General features: G+C 48.4%; 1 protein-coding gene across 1 annotated transcript; it reads left to right on the top strand.

The window, feature by feature from the left end:
* Nucleotides 1-1,637: 1,637 nt before the first annotated feature.
* On the top strand, nt 1,638-20,678 carry LOC125941619 (uncharacterized). Its single transcript, XM_049659335.1, has 3 exons — nt 1,638-1,841; nt 9,293-9,448; nt 14,997-20,678. The coding sequence occupies exon 3, from the start codon at nt 15,101-15,103 to the stop codon at nt 15,878-15,880; it is 780 nt and encodes a 259-aa protein (XP_049515292.1). The 5' UTR covers nt 1,638-1,841; nt 9,293-9,448; nt 14,997-15,100; the 3' UTR covers nt 15,881-20,678.
* The last annotated feature ends 1,824 nt before the right edge of the window (nt 20,679-22,502 follow it).

Here is a 22,502-nt window from a genome sequence, read left to right as displayed (position 1 = left end):
GACAAGCATTTTCCAGATGATGAGACTCTGATTTCTGAAGTCACAACATGGCTTTTGGAGCAACCTGTCGACTTCAACAAGCGAGGTGTTTACAGTTGCATAAAAAGATGGGAGAAGATGTGATGTCCCTGGGTGGCACCTATGTAGAGAAGGACTAACAAATCTGCAAAGTTTCGTTGCTCTCCATTCACAGGAAGTGGGTCAGGAGAAATCTTTATTGAACGCAAGTAAAGATATCTACGCGCGATATGACGACGAAAAAATGCAGGCCTCCATCCCATACAGTCACAATTTGTGCACGCGATTTGTTTAACAGCGGAGCTGTTTAAGCCGGCCGTTCTTCCGTTAGTCGTCCACAAAAAATATGGGCCGATCCTGGCGGTAGTGCAGAAAGGGTCCAAGCGCAATGGCACATACCCCAGTAAACTAGCGAAGCTGAGCCTGGCTAAGTCTAGATAAGCATGTTTGGGACTACTTAAGTTTAGTCAGGATTAGACAGCAGACCGTTTTCAAAGACACAGATTCTTGGGCCGTGGCCGCACGCGTCGCAGGCTTACAAAGCGACGCGGGCATTGTTACAGTTCATGAAGTCGACTGACCTCAGTGACCGATTGTGAAGTATTGGACAACCGCACGTGTTCATACTACGAGTACTTTCTTCGCTCTCTCTCTCCTTTCTTTTCATCCCTTTAAACCCCTTCCCCCGCGTAGGGTAGCACACCGGACGTGCGTCCGGTTTGCTACCAGTCAGTCAGTCATCGATAGCCAATAAATAGCTAATCTATAATCGATCAATAATTAATAAATTCCGGAAAATGCTGGGGAAGACACGGTAGTGCTTAACCTAGCCCAAATACGTGGTGAATACCTTGCGATGGCCAATCAATAGCTAATCGATAATCTATCAATACTCAATAAACTCTTGAAAATGCTGGGAATGACTTGGTAGTGCTTAGCCTAGCCCAAAAGCCAGGACTAGCTAGGTGCCCATCAGCTCCGCTGTCTCTTTAGCATTGCGCCTCCAGTGCAAGCTACGCTATTTTTTTTTTATTTTTTCTATTTCTTTTTCCATTTCCGTCCAGCTAGGATAAACACCTCTGGCAGTGAAACGTGATCCGAACCTCCTTATGGCGTACTCGGCGTGGCTCCATTTCAGTGCCCATCGATGAAATCACGTTTCACGGGACCATTGACGTGCCGAGTGCAAGAAAGTCGTTTCTCCTTTCTCGCAATGCTTGCAGCCAATGACTAACTTGTTCGTGGGCGTAGAGCCGGTCAATTAGTCCTTTTTATTAAAGAAACAAATCACAAACGATTGTGCACTAAATCAATAATTATTAGCCCTCCCTAAAAATTGTACAAGGCATCGCTGTACTGTTTGTAATTGTTCTTAACTGAAGTCTGCAGCTCCGTTGCAATAAGATCACGTAACACGGACACGCTCATCATAATTCGTGGCCGAGGAGTCATTGGCGCAGTCACAGTCATAGACGTTAAATTGTTACAGCGTATAATAGTGGAACAGTTGTGACCACGCTACGTTGTAGTCAAGAGAGGGAGAGAGAGTCGCCTAAAAGTTGTCAACCACCCTGCAACACGTTGCCACCCGAAGAGTATTCGAGCAGCAGCGTTATCTTTGCGGCCGCAGCTTATCGCACGGGGATATCGGCGCGTATCGAGCAGCAGCCACGGGCCGGCGCAAGACCGAGCAGCGGCGACCTTCGGTGCTCGTGGTGTACCGCAGGTGTTGCGCGCGCGGTGAGCGCCATGCCTTCATGGAGAACAGCCGTTGCCGTCGAGCGACCCGAGCCTTGGTGCTCGCCACCGCGTACTTCGCCACGGTGAGTGCTGCCGTCACGGCACATTGATCCTTGGTCGGCTGTGCTCCGCCTCGCGTCGATCGTCCCACACGCAAGAGTCCCGAACTAGTCCCGAAGGAACTCGAGTGCGCCAGAGGAACCGGGTCCTCCAGCACGTTCTTGACGTGCTGCACCACAAGCAGCCATTCAAGCTTGCCTGGGGTCCCAGCTGTCGGTTATGTCGTAGTTGAGAAAGTATCGTCTCTCTGAAGGTGGAGTGTGTTGATTTGATGGATAGGCCCCGCACTGGGTCCCCGTTAATATAACGTCGTATAGTGCGGTGTTTGTGCGCACACATTACATTAGCATTTTTCGTATGATTGAGGCGTCCTCTCTCGAATGCGTGTAGGATGGTGTGTTGAGAAGTGTTGATGCCTCCCTGCGAAATGCCTTTCTTTCCGCTGCTCTTTTCTGGGGTTGGGTCCCGGATTTTCTGCGCGGGAGAGCTGTAGTGCTTTTCCTCGCAGTCCTTGATGGCCTGGTTGTATACGCACGTGCCTGTGCGTATAGAGGTTTGCGCGTATGTTTAAAGGCAGGTTTTGAATATCTCTGCAAGATCGCTGCCATTCAAACTAGCGAAACTCGTGAACTTCTCGTCATCACGAGTGGACCTGTCGCAGCATAGAGGCTCGCTCACGGTGACTTGCAGGCCGCCGCTTGGGCCCACATAGCGGAAGCTTCGCGTGTTCCGCCTTTGCTTTAGATGTTGCGTCAATGTCAGCACTTTCCCCGTAGTGCCAGAAGTGAGAAAACCAGTGGCACCGACTGAAAGGACAGGGCTTGCCAAGTTTGTCATGGTGGACAAATATATAGAGAGCTAGTACAAGCATCTCACAAATTAGCTCGCCTCACAATATCAAAACAATCGCAGCTACATTTTGTTTACATCGCAGCGTAACCCAAAAGAGATTCCCGTTCATGTTCACGCAATATCATGCCTGTGAAAATAATCACGACTCGAGGGAACATCTTTGGGGCCGTGCTACCGCAGAGATTTCACTCCAAGTTCGATCTTGGCGTGAATTGGGGATCGGCTGGAGAACTCTGAATAATACAATTCATCTTTCCGTCTCCAAGTGATTCGGCTCGTCTTCGAACGACGATGAGCGTGTTCTTTCACACTGAAGATTGTGCTCTAGCGGCTGTCCTCTCTTAGTTTACGGTGTGACGCAGGTATGGTTACTACCCTTGCCGTCAAATATTCATGCACTGAATAGAGCGTATAGTGGATTACATCGACGAGGATACGCTCGCGTATATGGGCCGTCCGAACGGGTCCGGCAACGAGGATCATTTATATGCACCAGTATAGTTCTGGTGCTCCGAGTTATAACTCGGAGTCATTCCCCTTATACATGCAGGTACGCACCTCGGTTACCTACGTGCCATTTTTACGAGCGCAAGATGACATCTTGTCGTCGCATACATTCATCTAGCTGCGGGATGTTAGCTGAAAGGGGCATCAGGAACGCGTCACACGGGAACGACTTGCACGGCCTGACAGTCAATCATAATCCATTCGAGACATTGGATGAGCACAGTGCGAAGCGTATGTGTAAATACTAGCCTACGCGGATGTATGACTTTTATTTTCTGCGCGTACATACTCCCAAGCTGTTAACCTTTCTGTCCTAAGTCTCGCTCACGAGATAAGCTTGAATGTCCGACCCTGTTGAAGGGCTAAGTTCGAGCCGTGTCAAATGTTCGAAACACACTTCCTACAACTGTTTGTGCAGCGCATGCGTCGTTCGGCGTCAAGTTGTATTCCTCTTTCACATCCCTTTAGGAACACAGGAATAATTTTATTACTCGCCTACAATAGCTGGGTATACAGGGTGTTTTATTTTAGCGTTAACATAACTTCGAAAAATTGCCTGTGTCATTTAACACAAATCCACTACTCGAAGAGGCATACATTGCTTACATTAAAAATCAGTATGCATTTATGACTGTAATTAACACATTCTCACTAATTAAATTTTCAACGAATTGCTTTAACGCGAACATTGCAATACACGAATTGAAACCAGTGAATTTACAAGGCACATCCCCTTGGAATGAATTTTGAAACTAGTGCCAGTGTTGAGGTGAGCGCAGTCAAACTTGCCCTAAAGATGCACTGTTGTTACCCTTACTTGTTTGACAAAACTCCTTTTTATGCACTGAAGCTCAAAAGTTACAGTGGTTCACCAATGCATTTCGTCGAAATCTTTGGGAACGCATAGCTCGGAAATGGTGTCATCCTTAGAATTCGTTACAAATGAATTATGACTTTAAAGGTCACCGGCTGCCTTTCGTTAATTGCAATATGTAGCGTAAAGTCCTTAAAAGCGAAAATTTCATTGGCGTCATTAGTCATTAGCGTCAAGTCATTAGCGAAAATTTGTCAGTCAAATACTCACTTTCATTTATTTTTTTATTTTTTTGCAAATAATGTCTGCTTCTGAGAGTAATCTAGCTCGGGAAGTAGAATTGTGCAACAAGTCACGGGTAATTAAAAAATGTAAATGATAAAAAATCATCCCGCCGTATACTTTCGATTTGCTTCACAGTATGCTGGCTAAATTTCTCCTCCCGTAAAGCCACGTTGGCGGACCAGTGAATCGTGCTTTTTCATACCACAGCTCAGGCTTGCACGCCACATGAAATTTCCACGGCATGGCAGGATTGGCTCCGATGCCCCTGTGTCTGCGCGCCTTCTGCAAGCCAAACACACCACCAAATATCTGTGCATTTTCACTTTCTACAGCCACTAACTTCGGTAGGAGCGTAAAGGCCGGCCTTCTGACTGCGGAGCACGTGACCACAAGGGAACCGCGCCAACAAACGAATGCGCCTCAGTTACCGCAAACAGCGGTTGCGAGCCTCCTTCTCAGACACCCACGTCACTGGTGGAAAAACTCCGAGAGAACTTCAGTGCCACATGAAAGTTTTCCCGGACACACGCCATATGGCAAATCACATTCCGCCACGTTCTTCTACTGCGCATCGTTCTGCACAGCTCCGGACACGGCGCCCGGAGCGATTTACATCACTTTTCGAAAAACTAAAGTTCATGCATGATTGTTTCAAACAACTTCTTTACGCGTTTTTCTCCTTCATCTGGCAAGCAACGTTTATACATACCCGTACTATTTTTAATTTACATTAATGACATCAGCACTAACATAACTTCCAGTATAAGGCTCTTTGCCGATGACTGCATTGTCTACTGGGTTATTAAACATAATAATGACCATCTTGCCCTTCAAAACGATCTTAACGCTATTAACTCTTGGTGTGATAAATGGCTAATGACCCTTAACTCAACTAAAAACAAGGTAGTTTCGTTCAGTCGTAAGCACTCTACACCCAGCTTCCATTATGCTATAAACAATACAGTGTTACCTCATGTTTCTTCATACACTTATTTAGGAATAAGTCTAACTCCTTCCCTCTCTTGGAAGGAGCCCATAACAACCATTTGTGCTAAGGCATCTAAAATACTTGGCTATTGCGTCGTAACTTGCGTCGTTTAAACTCTAACGTACTAAATTAGCCTATATAACTTTCGTTCGTCAACAACTAGAATTCACCTGAGCAGTCTGGTCTCCTCATCAGAAGTACTTCATTAAAAAGATAGAATCGATCCAAAATAGGGCCGCCCGATTTATATAATCTAACTACGACCGTCATTTCAAAGGTACTAAACAACAACAAGAACTTGACCTCCTGCCGTTGGATACCCGTCGCTCCGTCTCACTTTTATGTCTACTGCATAAATACGCTCATTGCCTACCGTCCCGTCGCTTACCAATTCACCCTCCCACCTTAGACCCTTGGACGCGCAGAAGGCGACGATCGAGGAAGCGCATAGGACTAGAGTTGAACTGAATCTTTGCTGGTGGAACATGTAATTCTCGTTATGCCCAGAGACCCGCCGCAAGGAAGCAACAACCACTTTTAAACAGCGAAGCTGTTCAACCGTAAAAAGTGCCGCGTGCTGCCGCAAAACCGCGCCGAGCTATGACGTCACTGCGTTGCCTAGCAACCACCTCGCGGAGCGGTTTGTGTCTCGCCTCCTCTCCGTGCCGTGCACATGCCGTGCCTTGAGATGGGACATTAAGGAGAGGGAAGGAGAGCATGCTCGGTAGAGGGAAAGAGGAAATGAGAGCGAGATAGAGAGAGAAATTGTAGCAGCACCAACGAGGCAACGCGCAGAGCTGCTGCCGACGCCGCCCCCGTTGCCTAGCCGCGCATGCGCTGAAGCAGTAGCGATGACGTCACTTCGCATTGCCTAGTAACCGTCGGCGCAGGTGCGCGCTCGCTTCGCCCGACACAGACACGCCTCCGCGAGCACCCGCCAGCTGCGCGCTACTGCGCATGCGCCGTGACGTCATCCCAGCGTGTCGTCTGCTGCGCGCCGACCGTACACTGTGCATAGTTTTCGCCCAGTGTGTATGCGCTTGGCCTCGGAGTTTGCCATAAAAGGGGCTGCGCCTAGATATGTCAACTTTCGCTAGATATCGAGCAGCTAGCCTCCAACGCGTTCGGCGTCAGCAAGCAACAGCGTTCTTGGCACCGTACCAACCTTGGTTAGCCTGGGCCGGTATTTTGTAGCGATGCCTTTCCGGGGATAATGCCTTATCGCGCTTATCGCTCTTTGTCAGTGGTCAGAGCGACGGTCCGCTCGCGTTATCAAAGGGATCAGCCGTCCGTGAGCGGTGGATGATAAGACTAGTATAGAATAAGTCATAAGGCATCGCTACAAAATACCGGCCCTGCCTGCGTTTGTGGCGTGCCAGGAACGCTGTTGCTCGCAGGCGCCTACGCGTCCAGGGCCGGTATTTTGTAGCGATGACTTTCCGGTAATAATGCCTTTTCGCGCTTATCGCGCTTTGTCAGTGGTCAGAGCGACGGTCCGCTCGCGTTATCAACGGGATCAGCCGGCCGTGAGCGGTGGATCATAAGACTAGTATAGAATAAGTCATAAGGCATCGCTATAAAATACCGGCCCAGCGCTAGTCACGCGAAATTTCGCGAAAGAGAAGGTACCTCCGAAAATGATCGCTCGAGAATACCTTCCCTACATGCGTAGTTAAATTAAACCAAGTTAAGCCCTAGCAGCAACCAAGTTAATACCTAGCAGAAGCAGCCAGTATGACTTGAGGATCGGCAGTTTCGCTGTGCCTATAAGCTTTGCACGACCGAGTGCAAACTTGCCCGTTTTTTTTTTCTCTCTCTCTCTCTCTCTTTCCTTTCTTTTCCTCCTTTCTCCCGCTTTAACACAAAATAGATCCCAACAAGTTAATACACAGGTTATCTGAGATAAACATTCTTTTCTGGTTAGAGCCAGCGACGGGGTAGAGGTAGGCTGATAAGAAAAAGCGTGCTGCGTCAAACAAGCGCGGATGACACGTGTTCGCTGGCTCGAACCACCAGGGAGTGCTCTTATCTGGAAAATAACTTGCCCATTGACTTGTTCAGATAAGGAGGTAAAAAGGAAAGAAATAAAGTGACTGTTGTTTGGGGCTCTGCGCATTCCATGTTTCAGCGAAGTAAATATTCAGTTCAAGTCTAGCGTCGTGTCCTGCGCATCCTGCGTGCTTCTTGATCTCGTCTACCACGTTTTTCCACCCCCCCCCCCCCTTTTTTTTTTCTTCTTCTTCTTTCTTTCTTTTTTTGCGCACGCTCACTATATCGAAGGTCTGGAAAAAGTGTCGGCCCGTTTCTGATCCAAGCAAAACGAATAATCAAAGCTGCAAAGTGTCTGACAGCTTCTATTGAATCGGATGCCATGCATCATTAATTACGAGGCCGGCTCCGATCACTTGCAATACGAGTTTGCTGTGAAATTTAAAAGCGCGTCGAGACCACCCGTATTCATCAGTCACCGCAATGAACGTCGTCCAAACGCCGAGTTCGATCGTCAGCCCTTGCAAAACCACCTCGGACGCCCGTGCAATTTGTGTGGTTTACATTGTGTGGTTTGTGTGGTTTACAGCTCGCGAAATTACGGACAGACCGGATTTTCCTGTCTTACCGTCCTTGCATCTACTCGCTGGCGACGGTGGGATCGCCAATTCGTCCCAACGTTCATTTTATTAACGACAAGCAAAGTTTTACAAGCAAGGCTTCTGCAGAGATGCCCTTTAGTTTTTTCTCAGCGGTCTTTCCTCTGGTATAGCGATCACCGCGTATTGATCACCTTCTTTTCAAAGCAGAAATGACCGTTCGCAGGGCGTGTGCTTCTGCCTGCCGGGACCGACGTTGGTGGACCTGTCTGAGCAGACGCAATCCAACTACTCCAGGCTCTCGTACATCTTGGCGGCGCGATCATCCGGTGAACTGTTCGGATCGCTTGATGGGTTCGTGCTCTTCAAACTTTATTCCGATGACGTCGTATGTGAAACACGCTATAATGATCGCGGAGGTTAAACGAAGAAGCACAGTCTCTACAACACGCCGTCGTTCAAGCTTCGTGCTGTACTCTCGCTGTACTCTCGAGATAACATCCACACTGCTAAGTTGTGCTTCAGAAACGCTTACCAGAGTTGACTCAGGGAGGGCTGATTCGAGTTCGTGACGCACAGCGCGAATGATGTTTTCGCACGCGAGAGTTGCTGGCCGGCGTGATATATGTTTGTGAAGACGTGAGCACTGATAGGCGGCTATTGTCTCACTGTGATTCCTTTTATGATAATGGCCCCAACTGTAGAATTATTCAAAATGTCATCCCGCAGTGCCTCTGAGAGTGTGGCCAACGTTGTCACACTGCGCCATAGTGCCGTCGACATGGCGACAAATAACGTCTAGGAGGAGACTTGTGACTCAGTGGATGACTGGTTATAGCGAGCTGCTTTTTGGCGGCGACATGCAATTTCAGGGATCTTCCGACAGCTCGCGTGTTTCAAGCCTCGAACACGCGGGTTTCCACCCGGGTGAGAAGCAGCATTGTCAGGCATGCACTACACACATATCGCTCGTGCACGTCCGGCCATTCTTCTACATCACCGATGGCGGGGAAATGAATTAAAAGGCACTCTGTGCAGCCAACAGCGCACATGCGACCCAGGAAGGCACGGCCAGAAGGTGCACGCGGCAGCGACTGACTCCGCGCGCGCCTTCAGCAAAATATTGCGAGGATAAAACCCTGCTTACGATGCGTATATATATATATATATATATACACTCTCAAAGGGATGAAAAGCAGCTCACTGTGTTGTTTATCCCCAGTGCCTCTACCGTCATTGCACTCTGATCGGCTTTCTTACCGTTTGAACTGTATTTCCTTCTGAAAGGGAAAATTTGTCATCCACCCGACTTTATAGCATATACTAAGCTAGAAAGAAAACTTCCTGCTTAAAGACTGATTCGTGGAGCGGTCGGGCGGGTTTCCTTTCCGGAGCCCACCTGCCCCGCCATTTCCGTTATACGACCACTGATATGCACAGGCGATCGGCTGGCGAGCGGAGCTGCTGCGCGGCTTCTGAGCGGATCGCTGTTCCTGTGTGCGGCGGGACTCGTGGCTGTGCCGTGGTGCACGGACTTGGCGCTCCTCGTACTGGTCACCGCGGCGCTGGGAGTCGCCCTCGGAGCTGCCGCCACCGGTGAGCCTCAAAACCGAACAACCCGTTTGTGTATAAGCTAGTGCATTGGAACCCTTCGGAGTGTTCCAGTTGTGAGCACCTCACTTCCTTCCATCGCTCGTTTTTCTTGTAACTGATAAGCTTTAAGCGCGAAGACTATGAAGACGGCTAGGAGGGGCACAATTAGTCGTCACTGTTTCCACCTTTGCGCTTCAATTCGGCCTTATATGCCACGCCGTTCAGTCGACCTTCAACGCCCTTGAGCGAAAACTGTGTCGTCGAAGCGAAATGGTGTTTACTTCATTTCAACAAAAGACGATACGAACCCTGAGTCACAATGACTGCACAATTCCACTAGGACGATACCAAAGTACGGAGCACTGCATGCACGGCCCGTTTTCGTAAAAATGTACACGATGACGACTCGGTGTTGTCACTACACCGCCCCGGCATCGTGCCTTACTTATATGCATACGCTCACGGAACAATTGCAGGTCACCGTCGTCTTCTATGAGTAAGCAAGCAACGCTCGCGCAACAATTCTGATGGTCACCGTCGTCACCGTGTTAATTGAGACAGAGTTAATTAAACCGCTCAAACCCACGACCCACCACCTTTGGCGTTAAGGCGAAGTTAAGGCACAGTTAATTAATATACAGTTAAGGCACTTGAACCCACGACCTTTGGTGAGGGACGCACCCTCGAACTTTGGTTGTAATTATGGCGAGGTTAATTAAGGTGGCGTCAATTTAGGCACTCGAACCCGCAACCTTTGGTCGGATATAACAAGTAAAAATTTAGGCCGGTTCCACAATTGTGAAATCTGATGAAACAGTGGAACTCTGCAAGCGTGGGTGTATAGCGTAGCGGGTGGGTATGACGCTAGCCTTCGGACCGTGGGTACCCGGGTTCAAATCCCGTCTCTCTCTCTCTCTTTCTTTCTCTCTGTCTCCCATTTTCTCTTTCTCTCGCCCATAGCAAGTTGTGTTACAATCGTCGGTTTAACGCAATCATATGGTTCCCACAAATGCATGTTCTGCAAGCGTGGGTGTATGGCCTAGTGGTTATAACGCTCGCCTTCGCATCGTGGGCACCCGGGCTCGAATCCCGCCTCGATAAGAAATTTTACTTTGTGTTGTTTCTTTCTCTCTCTGCACCTCCTCATTTCACACTCTCTCCACTTCGCTCGAAAATGCGAATACCATCGCTCCGTAGGGATCAACCTCGCTTTAAACAGCTCCGCTGTTGAAAGAAGTAACAATGCATTCGAAAGAGAATGTCAAGTAATTTAATTAATGTCTCTTGAGCGCGCAGGCCTTCATTCTCTTTGGCGTATGCTAAAGTGGCTGTCACTTTTCAAGCGAAGCTTGTATTGCCTCACTCGTTTCGGTGTTGGTGTTGGCGTACGAAAAAAACCCAAGCTGCACGAAAATAAAAATTGCTTTTCTGGCTGGCGAATCAAACCTCCGGGCTGCGAGACCACCACGCGCTAACCGATTCAGCCCCTGTCGGTTCGTCATACGCGCCCTAGGGCTTTATATGCATGAAGAAATACATGGGGCACCCGCAGCTGGCACGCGCGATCACGCCATACCCCCAGCCAATCATAGGCGTTCCCTCCCTCCGGAGGTGTGAAAGAGTGTGATCGCGTGTTCGCTCGCCTCGCGCCCGCCGTTTCCCCGCCACTTCAGGCCCGGCAGGCATATGGGAGGCCGCGTTTGGTTCGTTCTGCCGAAGAGCAGGTTGCGCTGAAGGAACGGCAGTGGCAGCGGGCCCGTGAACGTCTCAAACGCTCAAAAAACTAACCAACTCCTCCCTTAGGGTTGGACAAACTTCGCGTGCACCGCTGTTCCCGGTAGGGGAGGGGCTTTAGAATACCAACAATAGCTCGCTCTCGACTATTGTAACTTATTGTAAGAAAGCAATTCTCGCAGATTCTTGCAAACAGTTTTGTCCGCTGCCTAATGGTGAGACAAACTGCTGTTTCCGTCACTTGGCACAACCACTATTTAAAATTGCTCATTACAGCCTTACATAATGGCACTGAAGAGGCTCGGCTAGTTGATACATAACTTTTTATTGCGATAGCAATTACAGGAACACTCCAGGCGCATTTCCGCCGTCGGCGTCACAGTGACGTTCCGCGTAAAGTTCAAGTGCGATAACATCGTGGCCGCGTGCTGTATGCTGATGTGCGAGTGAAAGATTGTGACAGTGAGCCGAGGATGATAGCTCAATCGCGCAATGGAGGAAGGCGGGGAGGAAGCGCGCTGTCTTCCACCTCTCGCAAGGCACCGAAAGTGAGAGTTGGCCATTTTATCTAGGGCCGTTTTATCGAGGGCGCTTTATCGAGGGCGCTTTATCGAGGGCGCTTTATCGAGGGCACCACCATTTTGCGATCACAGTGCCCTCTATCGTACGGCGCCATGATTTTCTGTGGAATCGCGCAGGAAAGTGCGCAGCTAACGTGCTGTTGACGACGAGCGGCAAGCTTTCGCGTTTTCCTGAGAGGTCTCAAGAAATTTTTAGCGATTGGAAAACTTATTAATGCGTCGTTACTAAGCTTTGAGCTTTGATATAGCTGCAATATCGAACAGCGGCGGGCCTAAAGACGCTGCCCGTTGTAGAGATATAAGGCTAGCCAAGTTGAAAATTGTCGAAACATAACAAACGTGCAGAGAGTTCATATTGTTTATCTAGCCTTGAACTGTATTAAGATATCCCTGAGGTGACAACAATCAGAGGTGTCTCCGTGTGCCATGCGGTGTGTCGCGCCACCATACATTCCGATCCAGATAGTCAGCGAAGCTCCGAGGAAACACGTTTCGCTAGCTTTCGTGCTTCTAAAATTTTCATGGTACGAATTTCTTAGCATTGTTTACCTGGCACCCGCGCATCAAGCATTGCAAAGTGCAGAATTACAAGACAACTCGAACATGGAGTACTCAATAAAGTGACCTGAGTGACAGCTGCCGCGACCAACCAGGTGCACGCGACGCGTTGAAAGAATGTGCGCACTCTTACAGTCTCTATGGTGGCGCCTGCACTTCGCCCACTAGAAAGAGCTGAAACACGAGCATCTGCTCTATGCAACAGCAATTTTATTTTATAAAGTAAATACAGCGCGCAATGCGCGGCATCGGCCAGACATCTTGCCGGCGAGATTCGAAAGCACGGGAGAATCCCTGTGAACGATGGGCGGCCGGTAAACGGTAGGCATGGTTTGGTTACGGAACGAAAAAGAACACACCTTCATTTTCTTCGTCGAAACGTTCTGCTTTCATAATACGTACCCGGCCAACTTCCACCAGAACATTGGTCCCCAAGCCTGATAATCATAGAAAACATTTTAACAGAATAGTCTAACGTGCGTGCACGAATAAATAGTTGGCTTCGTCCATTCGCACTAGTTGACCGACTCGAATACGCACCCTTCGCTCAAACCCAATTTGATCATGGGCATCGAGTTCGTCACCATGCACTCACTGGAAACAAAATATGCTGAAGATACACGCGACGAAGCTGATAACGTGAAGTCCTTCCTGGTTATGCTGACAATACAAAGCCGCCGCTTATCTGCAAGCGCAGAGACGGAGATCACGGAGTCACCTGGGCTGAACATCCACTTCACATTCGCTTCCGAAAGTTATTTTTGCAGCCGAATACGGCACAGTGGTAACCCGTTGACCTGAAGCCATCCGACATGCAGCAATCACCGACGGAACGCGTTAGAATCAGGCTAATTCGCAATCACACATCTACTGTCCCAAGCTGCCGCTGGGAGAAACAGCGAGTAGAGCGGCGCGCTGGCTCGAGGCTACGTTCCTCCTCGCTGCTAAAACAGTCTATAGACCATTTTATTGGCAAGGAGGAGTCGCCGCGGCTGAAGACTCCGTGGACTCCGCCACTGCAGTTGCAGACAAGCGTCGGCTTTGGGTAGCAAGCATACACAGAGAGGGCTTAACGCCATCAGCTTCCTCCCATATATGTTCAGAAGATTTTTATTCCAACTCAGCGCCCATGATCAAACTGGGATATGAGCAAAAGGTGCGTATTCCAGTCGGTCAACTAGTACGAATGGACGAAGTCAACTATTTATTCATGCACGAATATTAAAATTATTCTGTTCAAATGTGTTCTAAGATAACCACGCCTGGCAATCTACGTTCTGGTGGAAGCTGACCGTGGACGTATAATAGAAAGAGTACTTGCCAACAAGAAAATGAAGGTGTACTTTTTTTCGTTTTGTAACAAAAGCCATGAATTTACTGTGTGCCGACCATCCCTAGTTCACATGGGGTCTCCCGTGATTCCGAATTTCGCCGGCAAGCTGTCTGGCCGAGGTCGCGCATAGCGCGCAGTATTATACTTGAGAAAATTACGTTGTGGTCGCAGAGAGTAGATGCTCATTTTTCAAATATTTCGAGTGTGCGAGGTGCCCTTGCACAGGCGCCACTTGAGACCTAAGAGTGCGCATATTCTTTCAACGCGTCGCGTGCGTCTGGTTGATCGTGGCCGCTGTCGTTTGATCGAGTATTTCTTGTTAATTGCCCTTCCGGTCAAGTTATGTTGCAGTCTTTAATTGTGTAAAGCTTGATGGCCAGGTTCCAGGCAAACAATGCTTTAAAAAATCGCACCGCGAAATGTTTAGAAGCATAAAAGCAAAACGTGCTTCCGCAGTGCTTCGTTACCTAGATTGGGATGTACGCTGGTGCGGCCCACCGCATGGCACACGAGGCCATCTCTGAGAGTTGTCACCTGAGTGAGACATACAATAATAGCAGGTTGCACGCATGTTAGACTGTTCAGACTTGACTCACCTCCTACTTTGATCGAGGACAGAGTTGTGGCAGCGCCTCTAGGCCCGTCGCCGTTCGATATTGCGTCTATATTGAAGCTCAAAGCTTAGTAAGAAGTTTACCAATCGCAAAAGCTTGTTGAGCGCTCTCAGGAAAACGCGACAGCTTGCCACTCGTCGTCAACGGTACGTTCGCTGTCAAGCGCGATCCCACACACAAGCATGGCGCCGGTGGCGCGGGGGCCGTATCGTGAAAGCGATCTGCGATGAGTCTAGGTGGTCCGAGGGCTTCGTGTGCGCTGTGTTCTCGCCGCTTAGTTCGCCCTGAGGCAGTACGAAGCGCTCGCAGCCGCTCTTCCTCACGCCAGCGTTTTGACAGCGATTGTCGCGCTCATCGAATGAGATGTGTTTATGCTTGCCTGTGCGCGCATGACACCCTGATTGTTAATTTAGTTAGTAAGCAAATGTTTCCGAGTTTACCCGGCCGATAAAACTACTGTCTTTACTTCGTATAGCTGTCTACTAATTTGCTATTGCAATGGATACTTCGCCTTTCGGGTGAGACTGCGACATTTGTCTCTTGTCACGAAACCATGACGGATGAAACGCGCCAATTACGAAACTGATGCACAGCCTTTTTGTTGAGTGCCCCTAGCTTATCCGGCACGTGGCTCTTGCAAGTCGAGCGTGGAGGCCTCTCTGTTAGTAACTGCGCGTGTAGTATGTGAACGCCATTTCAGGCACGTGTTCACAGCGGGCGCTTGCATGCAGCCAGCACGAAGCTGTGCGACCAGTGGGCTCTTGGCGGCGGCGTGCGGCTTCTCGGTCTCGTGGGCGCCAGCGTGTGCCCAGTGCTGGCCGTGGTTGCGGGGCAGATGCGACTCACGTACTGGGCCTCGGCGGCACTGCTGGCCACCGCGTCGCTGCTGTTCGCGCCCTGGAGAAGCGAGCCCGCCGAACTGCGTCACGAGCCGGAGACCACCCGACAACCGACGTGCCACGTGACGAGAGCCCTGGGACTGGCTGCTCTGTTCCTCAGTTGCGGCTCACACCGTGCCCTGGGACAGCTCATCGGCGCCTACTCGGCCGTCTTCTCCGACGGCGGCGCAGTCACGTCGGGGCTCGCCGCGTGCTTCTTCTACGGCTCCAACCTGGGGGCGAGCGCGGCCGCGCAACTTCTGCACCACGGCTGGCTGCTCGGCGGCTCTCGAGCGGCCACCGTCGCGGGCGCCGCGCTGCTCGCGTGGCTGCCCCGGCCGTGGGCTGTGCCCTGGCTGGCCGCGGCACTGATGGGGCTACAGGCCCTCCCGGGGACAGGCGCCCCGCTGCACACCACGGCGCAGCGCGTGGGCGAAATGCTCGCGTGCCTCGTGCTCGGGCCGGCACTGGACAGTGACGACGCCACGGCGTTCGGCGTCAGGGCGCTCGTGTTAACGGCGCTCGCGCTGACAGCGTCTCTAGCGCTGTGGTACGCGACGCAGCGCTACAGCTGCCGCGACGCCGAGCACGACGGCGTGGTCGAACGCAACGGCTCCACGACCAGGTGGTACGTCCAGCGAGCCGAACCCAGCATCAACCGGGAGAAGCCAGTCGCGGAAGACGCCAGAAGCCAGGACTCGCAATCGTCAGTACGCGGGGCGGCGCAACAGAGCTAATATGACATGAGAACTGAAAGCCTGGCTAGTTGCTTTATAATTAACTGCCGAACAACAGGAAGGCAACGGACTTGGTGTTTGCTTAACGTTGTCTTGCTGTCGCGCTGCAGTTAATGATGGGTGCGTCACCTAGCCCCAAGCTGCGCAGTCGGCAAATCCAACGTACTTTCCTCTGAGGATGCACCGATTAAAGCTGTCTGCGGAACGCCTGTAACTCCGAACGCATATTTAGATGTGAGCGCGACAAACAGCGGACTCGCAAGGAGGCAGTCGTATGCATGGACGGAGGCTTGTTGCGGCCTTAGCCTTTCTTTCCCTTCATTTCCAGTTCAAATCTATTACAGATTACATTCTTTGATACAACAAAGCATGCGCCGTCGCTTAATGGTGACCAAGCTTTGTGTCGTCGAGAAAGAGCTGACGTTGCCACGACACGACGTCAGCACACTCACCGCTGAAACTGCTGTCGATTTTGCGAAACTACTTTTGTCCTGACAAGAGGAAGTCATATTTATTGGCACAGAAATTTCCGTTGCTGAGAGCAAAACTTTTGTAACGCCAAGAGGTTCCGATATACAACAAGAACAGTACAAGAATTATTCTGTTACGGAAGAAAATGTCCAGTTGCCTTTTTCAACTGTGTTGTTCTTTATTTCTTCAGTTGGTCTTTCTCAAATGTGCGCGGCGCGAATGGGCGCTAGTTACGCACGTACCGTAAATTTTATTAACTCTGGCTCGCTTATTGTGGCTATCGGCGAAGCTGCCTTCAAGCTACTACTGCCTCGCGCAAACCCTGCTTATTCCAAGCGAACTCGCTCCATTTCTCAACAGTGTGCAGTACAGCGGCTTCCCCTCAACATGTCTCTACTTGTGGCGGTGCACCCTTTACAGGAGAATCGTGCAATGTGGCCGACCATACTGGCGCTGATTAGGCCCGTAACGTTAACTTTACCTTCTCTGTGACTAATTATCGCGTATTGACTCGTCAAGACCTACATTTTGATATATTTTGCGACTCGCTACGCACTCTCGGGGCGCGAAAGAGCCGCTTCTTCTTTCTGGAATTGGTTGCCAAGATCCCAGATACCGTGGGCAGTCGGCTTGTGTTATTCACCGACGATTAACGATATGCGAAATTCGAGCGCAGCTCTACACGTGGCTGGCCCGGACAATCTGTTTCGTGCGGCACGTTGCAAGTGCACGACTGCCTCGCTAATCGGAAGACGGCGAGAAGCAACCTCCCAGACGCTACTGTGGCGCCATCTCGTCGCTGCAGTGCGCTTTTCTTCCCACGCTTTCGCCATACCCTCCTCTCGCCGCTTTTTCCGCTCTCATCCGCTCGGTTACGCCGACGCTCGCCGCAGGAATGGGCGCCTAAGAGTCTAAAAAGAAAAGAAAGCGATGTTTTCTGTGGCGCGCTGCATCGGCTTCTTTAGTATTTAGTAAGTTTTCTTTTAAGCGGGGAACATAGACGGGAATTATTTGCCGACCTTGGCACCAGCCGATGCTCTGCGAGCGTTTGGCCAAGCGCGTCGCCACCGCGGGCTGTGCGGGCGCTTTCCAACAGTGGACGATTGAGGCTCGGCCGGCTGCCTCTGCGCGACATGACATTTCTGGATTTGATGCAGGACTCGAGCTAATGTGCAAGAGTGCTTCGAGTGCATATGTATACATCTTGCTTGCGTGTGAGTGGATTCATCCTTCCATCACGTTCGACCACTGATGGTCATGTACTTACAAGTCCTACTGTGTGGTGTGCACCATATGTATGCCAAGTGTTGTAACCCCTCTGTACGTGCCTCTACAGTTATCATTAAACACACTCTCTCAACACAAGTGCGTCTGGTCTGATTTTTGGGCACAGTTTATGTTTTTAACCAACATTGCAAATTTCACAAGCCCACCAGGTCACCGCGCTGAATGGTTCTACTACACGCAGTCCAAGATACTAAAACACATCGTGCGCTTGATGCTGTAATGCACACCCAACTACAGAATGGGTCGTTTCTCGCTCGACGTCTGCCACAGAGCGAAAACGATTAAGCGACGAAAAGCAAGCCAGACATGAATTGTTTCTGATGATCTATTCAGGACGCACCTAAAACGCGAATGCTCATATCATCCCATCATTGCTGTTCAATGATGCACTTATTCATCATCGCAAATTATGAGAGAATAAAAGCAACCGTCGTCTGGCAACCAACCGCCGCTGGCACGAACAAGGCTGATGCAATGCCTCAGCATGATCTTGAGAATTAAACCAGCCAAAAGACGAAGAACAGAGGAGAGTTATTTACTCTGGTCTTATTAAGCATCTTCATTAAGCATGGATTTCGCATGGGATTATCCTGTACCACTCAACTTACTGAATTCATACATGACGTTGCACTCGGCTTTAACAATAGTACGCAGATAGATGCTGTTTTCATTGATTTCCGAAAGGCGTTTGACGTAGTCCCGCATGACTTACTTTTGTACAAACTGTCATTTCTTGGCCTCCCCGATTCACTTTACGGTTGGCTTAAAGATTATTTGCATAAACGGCAGCAAAAAGTGGTTCTGAACGGTGCAACGTCGAGAACGGTTAATGTTTTATCAGGTGTGCCTCAAGGGTCGGTCCTTGGGCCGTTGCTGTTCCTTATTTTTATCAATGATTTAAGTGAAGGCGTTGTTTCGAATATCAGACTGTATGAGGATGATCGCGTTGTATACCATCCTGTGTCATGTGCCGAACATACGAGTGTGTTGCAGTTTGATCTCGAAAAAATATGTTCCTGGTGTGCTAAATGGAAGATGGATTTGAACGTAGCAAAGTGTTATCATGTTCAATTTACGAACAAAAGGAAAAAAGTGCCTAGTTCATACTCTCTAAATAATGTTTTAGTGCAATGAGTTGATGAAGTCAAATACCTAGGCGTCACTTTAACGGCGGTATTGGACTGGACATCCAACATTGACATAACAAGAGCTAAAGCGTGCCGCCTTTTGCACCTTTTCCAGAGGAACTTCAAGTATGCGCCCAAACCTTTGAAGGAAACTTTATATCTTACAAATATTAGGCCGATGTTAGAATACGCTTGCGCAGCATGGGACCCCTTCACAAAAGTTCTCGAAGATAAGTTAGAGCGTGTTCAGAAAAGGGCTGCAAGATTCGTCACGGGCATCTACGACTACAAAATTAAAGGTTCGCAAATCGGGGAAAATCTGGGGTGGAAGTTGCTGTCCACGCGCAGAAAAATAATCAGGTTAAAGCTTTTACACAACATTAACAGCGGTAACACAGGAATCGATAAGAACATATATTTAAAACCACCTCATTATCAGTCTAAGAGACGCGACAATTCCAAGAAAATAAGGGCCTACCAAAGTCGTATTAATGTATTTAAATTTTCATTCTTTCCGCGAACAATTGCGGAATGAAATTTGCTCCCGGATGAGATAGTGTCGGCACCCAATTTTTCATCTGCCATAGAGAACTTTATATGAATCTGTTGTAGACAATATTTTCTAGTGTACCGTTTCATGCATTGTGTAGCAAATTTTATAATCGAATGTGTAGATGATTTTTTTCTTCGATGTGTTGTCTTTCTCTGTAATTACGATTATTGTATTTGTAATACCATAAATGATATGATGCTGTTTTTCTTGAAGTTCAATATATGACCTTTATGTTTGTAATTAACCCCCCTACGATAGTGCCTAACTCGGGCGCTGTAGGTATTTGTAATAAAAAAAATAAAAAAGAGAGACATGGCACACACAACCAGTGATTAAAGGTTACCCAGCGAAGAAGAGAAGCATTGAAGAAGAGTTGCGATGTGGGTCACTTGGTACATATTCAGCATGATATTGAGCAGAATGGTTTAAGCTGGCAAATAACTGCAATTATTTGCTGGTTAACAGCTACGCGATGTCGATCCTTGCACCACTGCTGGAAGTCAAGTGGCTTCTTCATTGTCCTTCGCTCGAGCTGCACACAGTGAACATTTTTGCAACCTTAAAGGGTTCGTCCCTTAGGGTGCAACATCTTTTACTCTGTGTGCATGTCGGGTCCAAGTGCACGGACGTTTTTAATGCGAATATTTCAATTCAATTCCTGTATTTGACATCACTAATATAATATCAGGCGCGCAGACAAAAAAGCCATAAATAATGCAGCTTAATGGGGTCTGCACACCCATACATCTGGCATTCACCTTCAGCATCTATTAAAACACACATACACGAACATGCAAAATATAGAAGGAATGACAGAATAAACTTGTGTGCACAAAAGTATAAAATGAAAAGCATGGAAAGTTCGCACGAACACGATGTTTTCCATGCATCAAATATCAATATAAAACACAATAAAAAGGAAACATTCATGCGTGCGCTGCCTTCACCCAACGCAAATAGAAAAATGCAAATGCAGTGCGATACAACTCACAGATACTGCAACGTTTTATAAAAAAACATCTAACGCACTTTTACACAAACGCTCTCTTGGAGGTTCTGGTGGTCCTTGTTCAGTATTTCATTCATCAGTGTAGGCAAGCAACAATTTGCCATTTTACAGCCATGGCTCGCCCGGAAGCGTTTCACATGCCATGCACTGCTCGGTGTTCCGGCTATTGTACGCTGCAACATTGTTTCGTAATCCGGCAAAGGCCACTGAATTGTCTTTTTTTATAGATACCAAGTTTGTAAAAACGACAAAGCCTAAAATTGTAAAAGGATTCGATAGTAACAGTGTGAACATTTCGTAAACAGGTTAGAAGCGTGAGTGAGATAATGCCTTTTAGATATTATCGAAATTATGCACTTTTGTAGTAGCAGCAACTTGGTAATATTATTGCCTGTTATTCCAATCCCCCCCTCCCCCTCTTCCAAGAGAGAGAGAGAGAGAGCAAAGAAAGAAAAGGAGAAGAAGTAAACAAGGAACTATAGACAAGAAGATTGACTGATGTTGGGAAGACGGTACAATGGCGTCGCACGAGTCCGATTATGAGCAATAGCTTTTTAACCAAATGTGTTAGAAAAGGAAACCCAATATTTTGAGGCATTTAATGATTTTAGTTTCAGGAAGTTGTTAAGCAACAGCGGAGGTAATGGGTATTGCAGGGATGGAGCAGTACCTGTTCGCTCACATTTAACGTCAAGCTGTCTTGTGTAGCCCACACTTCAATGAATCTTAACCTATGGTTAGCTTTAATTGCTAAATCAGCACCTGTCCGTCTAGAAAAAAAAAAAGCGGACTGGTATCGTCCGCATAAATTATATACCGTATTGATTCGGATGTGGGTGGGCCTTCTCTTTTTTTTTTCGAAAATGTTACCCAAAATGAGATATCGGCCCATATTCGTGACCAGGGAATGTCGACGTATACTCTTGAACAAAGCCAGCAACAGTACCGAGCTAACGGTGTTCCTTCGTCGCGTACGCCGTAATGTCCCCAGACTGGCTTTGGGAAATGCTGCATATCCAATGCACTCGACGGTACCGAAGACGTGTGGTGCCGAGGGGGGCTGCGAAGCACCTGACGAGAATGACTACTCTGGCGGTTCCGACGGGGATGCAGCAGGTGGCATCGACTATCGAGATGTAGTAATTATTATGAATTTTTTTTACGATTTAGTTTTGAGATTTAGTATATCCGAGCTTACGGTAAATAAAGGTGTGTCATGGTCCAAGTTTTCTGATTTTTTTTCTAAAAAGATATGGGTTGACCTATATCCAAATTATCATTCTTTTACCTCTGCGAGTTATATATATATATATAGGGATCGACCTATATTCCTGCTCGACATATATTGGAGTAAATACTGCGCTATATGGAGTCATCGATGCGTGCACTATTTTGAATTAATTTACAGTATAAAAATAAAGAAGCCCAAAATATGGCAGGTCCTGGGGGGTCACGAACGTGTCACCGACTACGGAATATTATTACTCGTAGACTGTTAAATATATATCTCGCCGCCCCCCGGTGTGGGAACAGAGGCTTACGCCGATGACACGTGGTTCGCGGACCTCGTCATCAAGAAGCAAGGGCGCGCACCGAGTCCCCTAAGGCATATTTCTTGTGCATCTGCCTTGAGTAAATTAGTGAGTGAATAAAGAGTAACCTCAATTTATCTCCGGCTGGGCGCGCAGCGCAAAAGTCACTGTCAGCACAGAAAAATACTGCTTGTTGTGCACTTGCCCAATAGTCAGGCCAATACAGGTATACGCAACCCAACTGTTCGTTTAAGGCGTTACCTTCAAATGGCAAAAATATCATCGCCGTTATTTCTTATTCCAACTTCTTTCAGAAATTATTTCCTTCCGTTTACAGACAGTCTTCAAAATGCATTTTACTCTGCATCCATCACAGCTGTCGCACCAAGTTGTGAGCCGAGTCCAGTCTCCTCCCTTCGTATTGTTTTCGTGCTCGGATTTCAGCTAGGAACAAGTGCCAATGACAGTGCATGTTCTCTGGGAACTAGGTGCCTTCTTTCAAAGTTACCACGTTATATATGGGTAGCCAACAGTATATTAGGTACTTGTGGGAGGAGCATACAGTAAAAACACGACATAAGCTTGTACAAATTCGGACCCATAAATAGAACCTTGTAAGGCGCATCATTTATGGGATCCTGAT

The sequence above is a fragment of the Dermacentor silvarum genome, chromosome 11 (genome assembly GCF_013339745.2).
Source record: "Dermacentor silvarum isolate Dsil-2018 chromosome 11, BIME_Dsil_1.4, whole genome shotgun sequence".
Taxonomy (NCBI): Eukaryota; Metazoa; Arthropoda; class Arachnida; order Ixodida; family Ixodidae; genus Dermacentor; species Dermacentor silvarum.
The sequence above is the reverse complement of the archived record's forward strand: the minus strand, read 5'-3'. Positions and strand labels throughout refer to the sequence as shown.

Coding starts and splice junctions, on each gene's coding strand:
- LOC125941619 (XM_049659335.1), top strand. CDS start 15,101: ATGCGACTCACGTACTGGGCCTCGGCGGCACTGCTGGCCACCGCGTCG.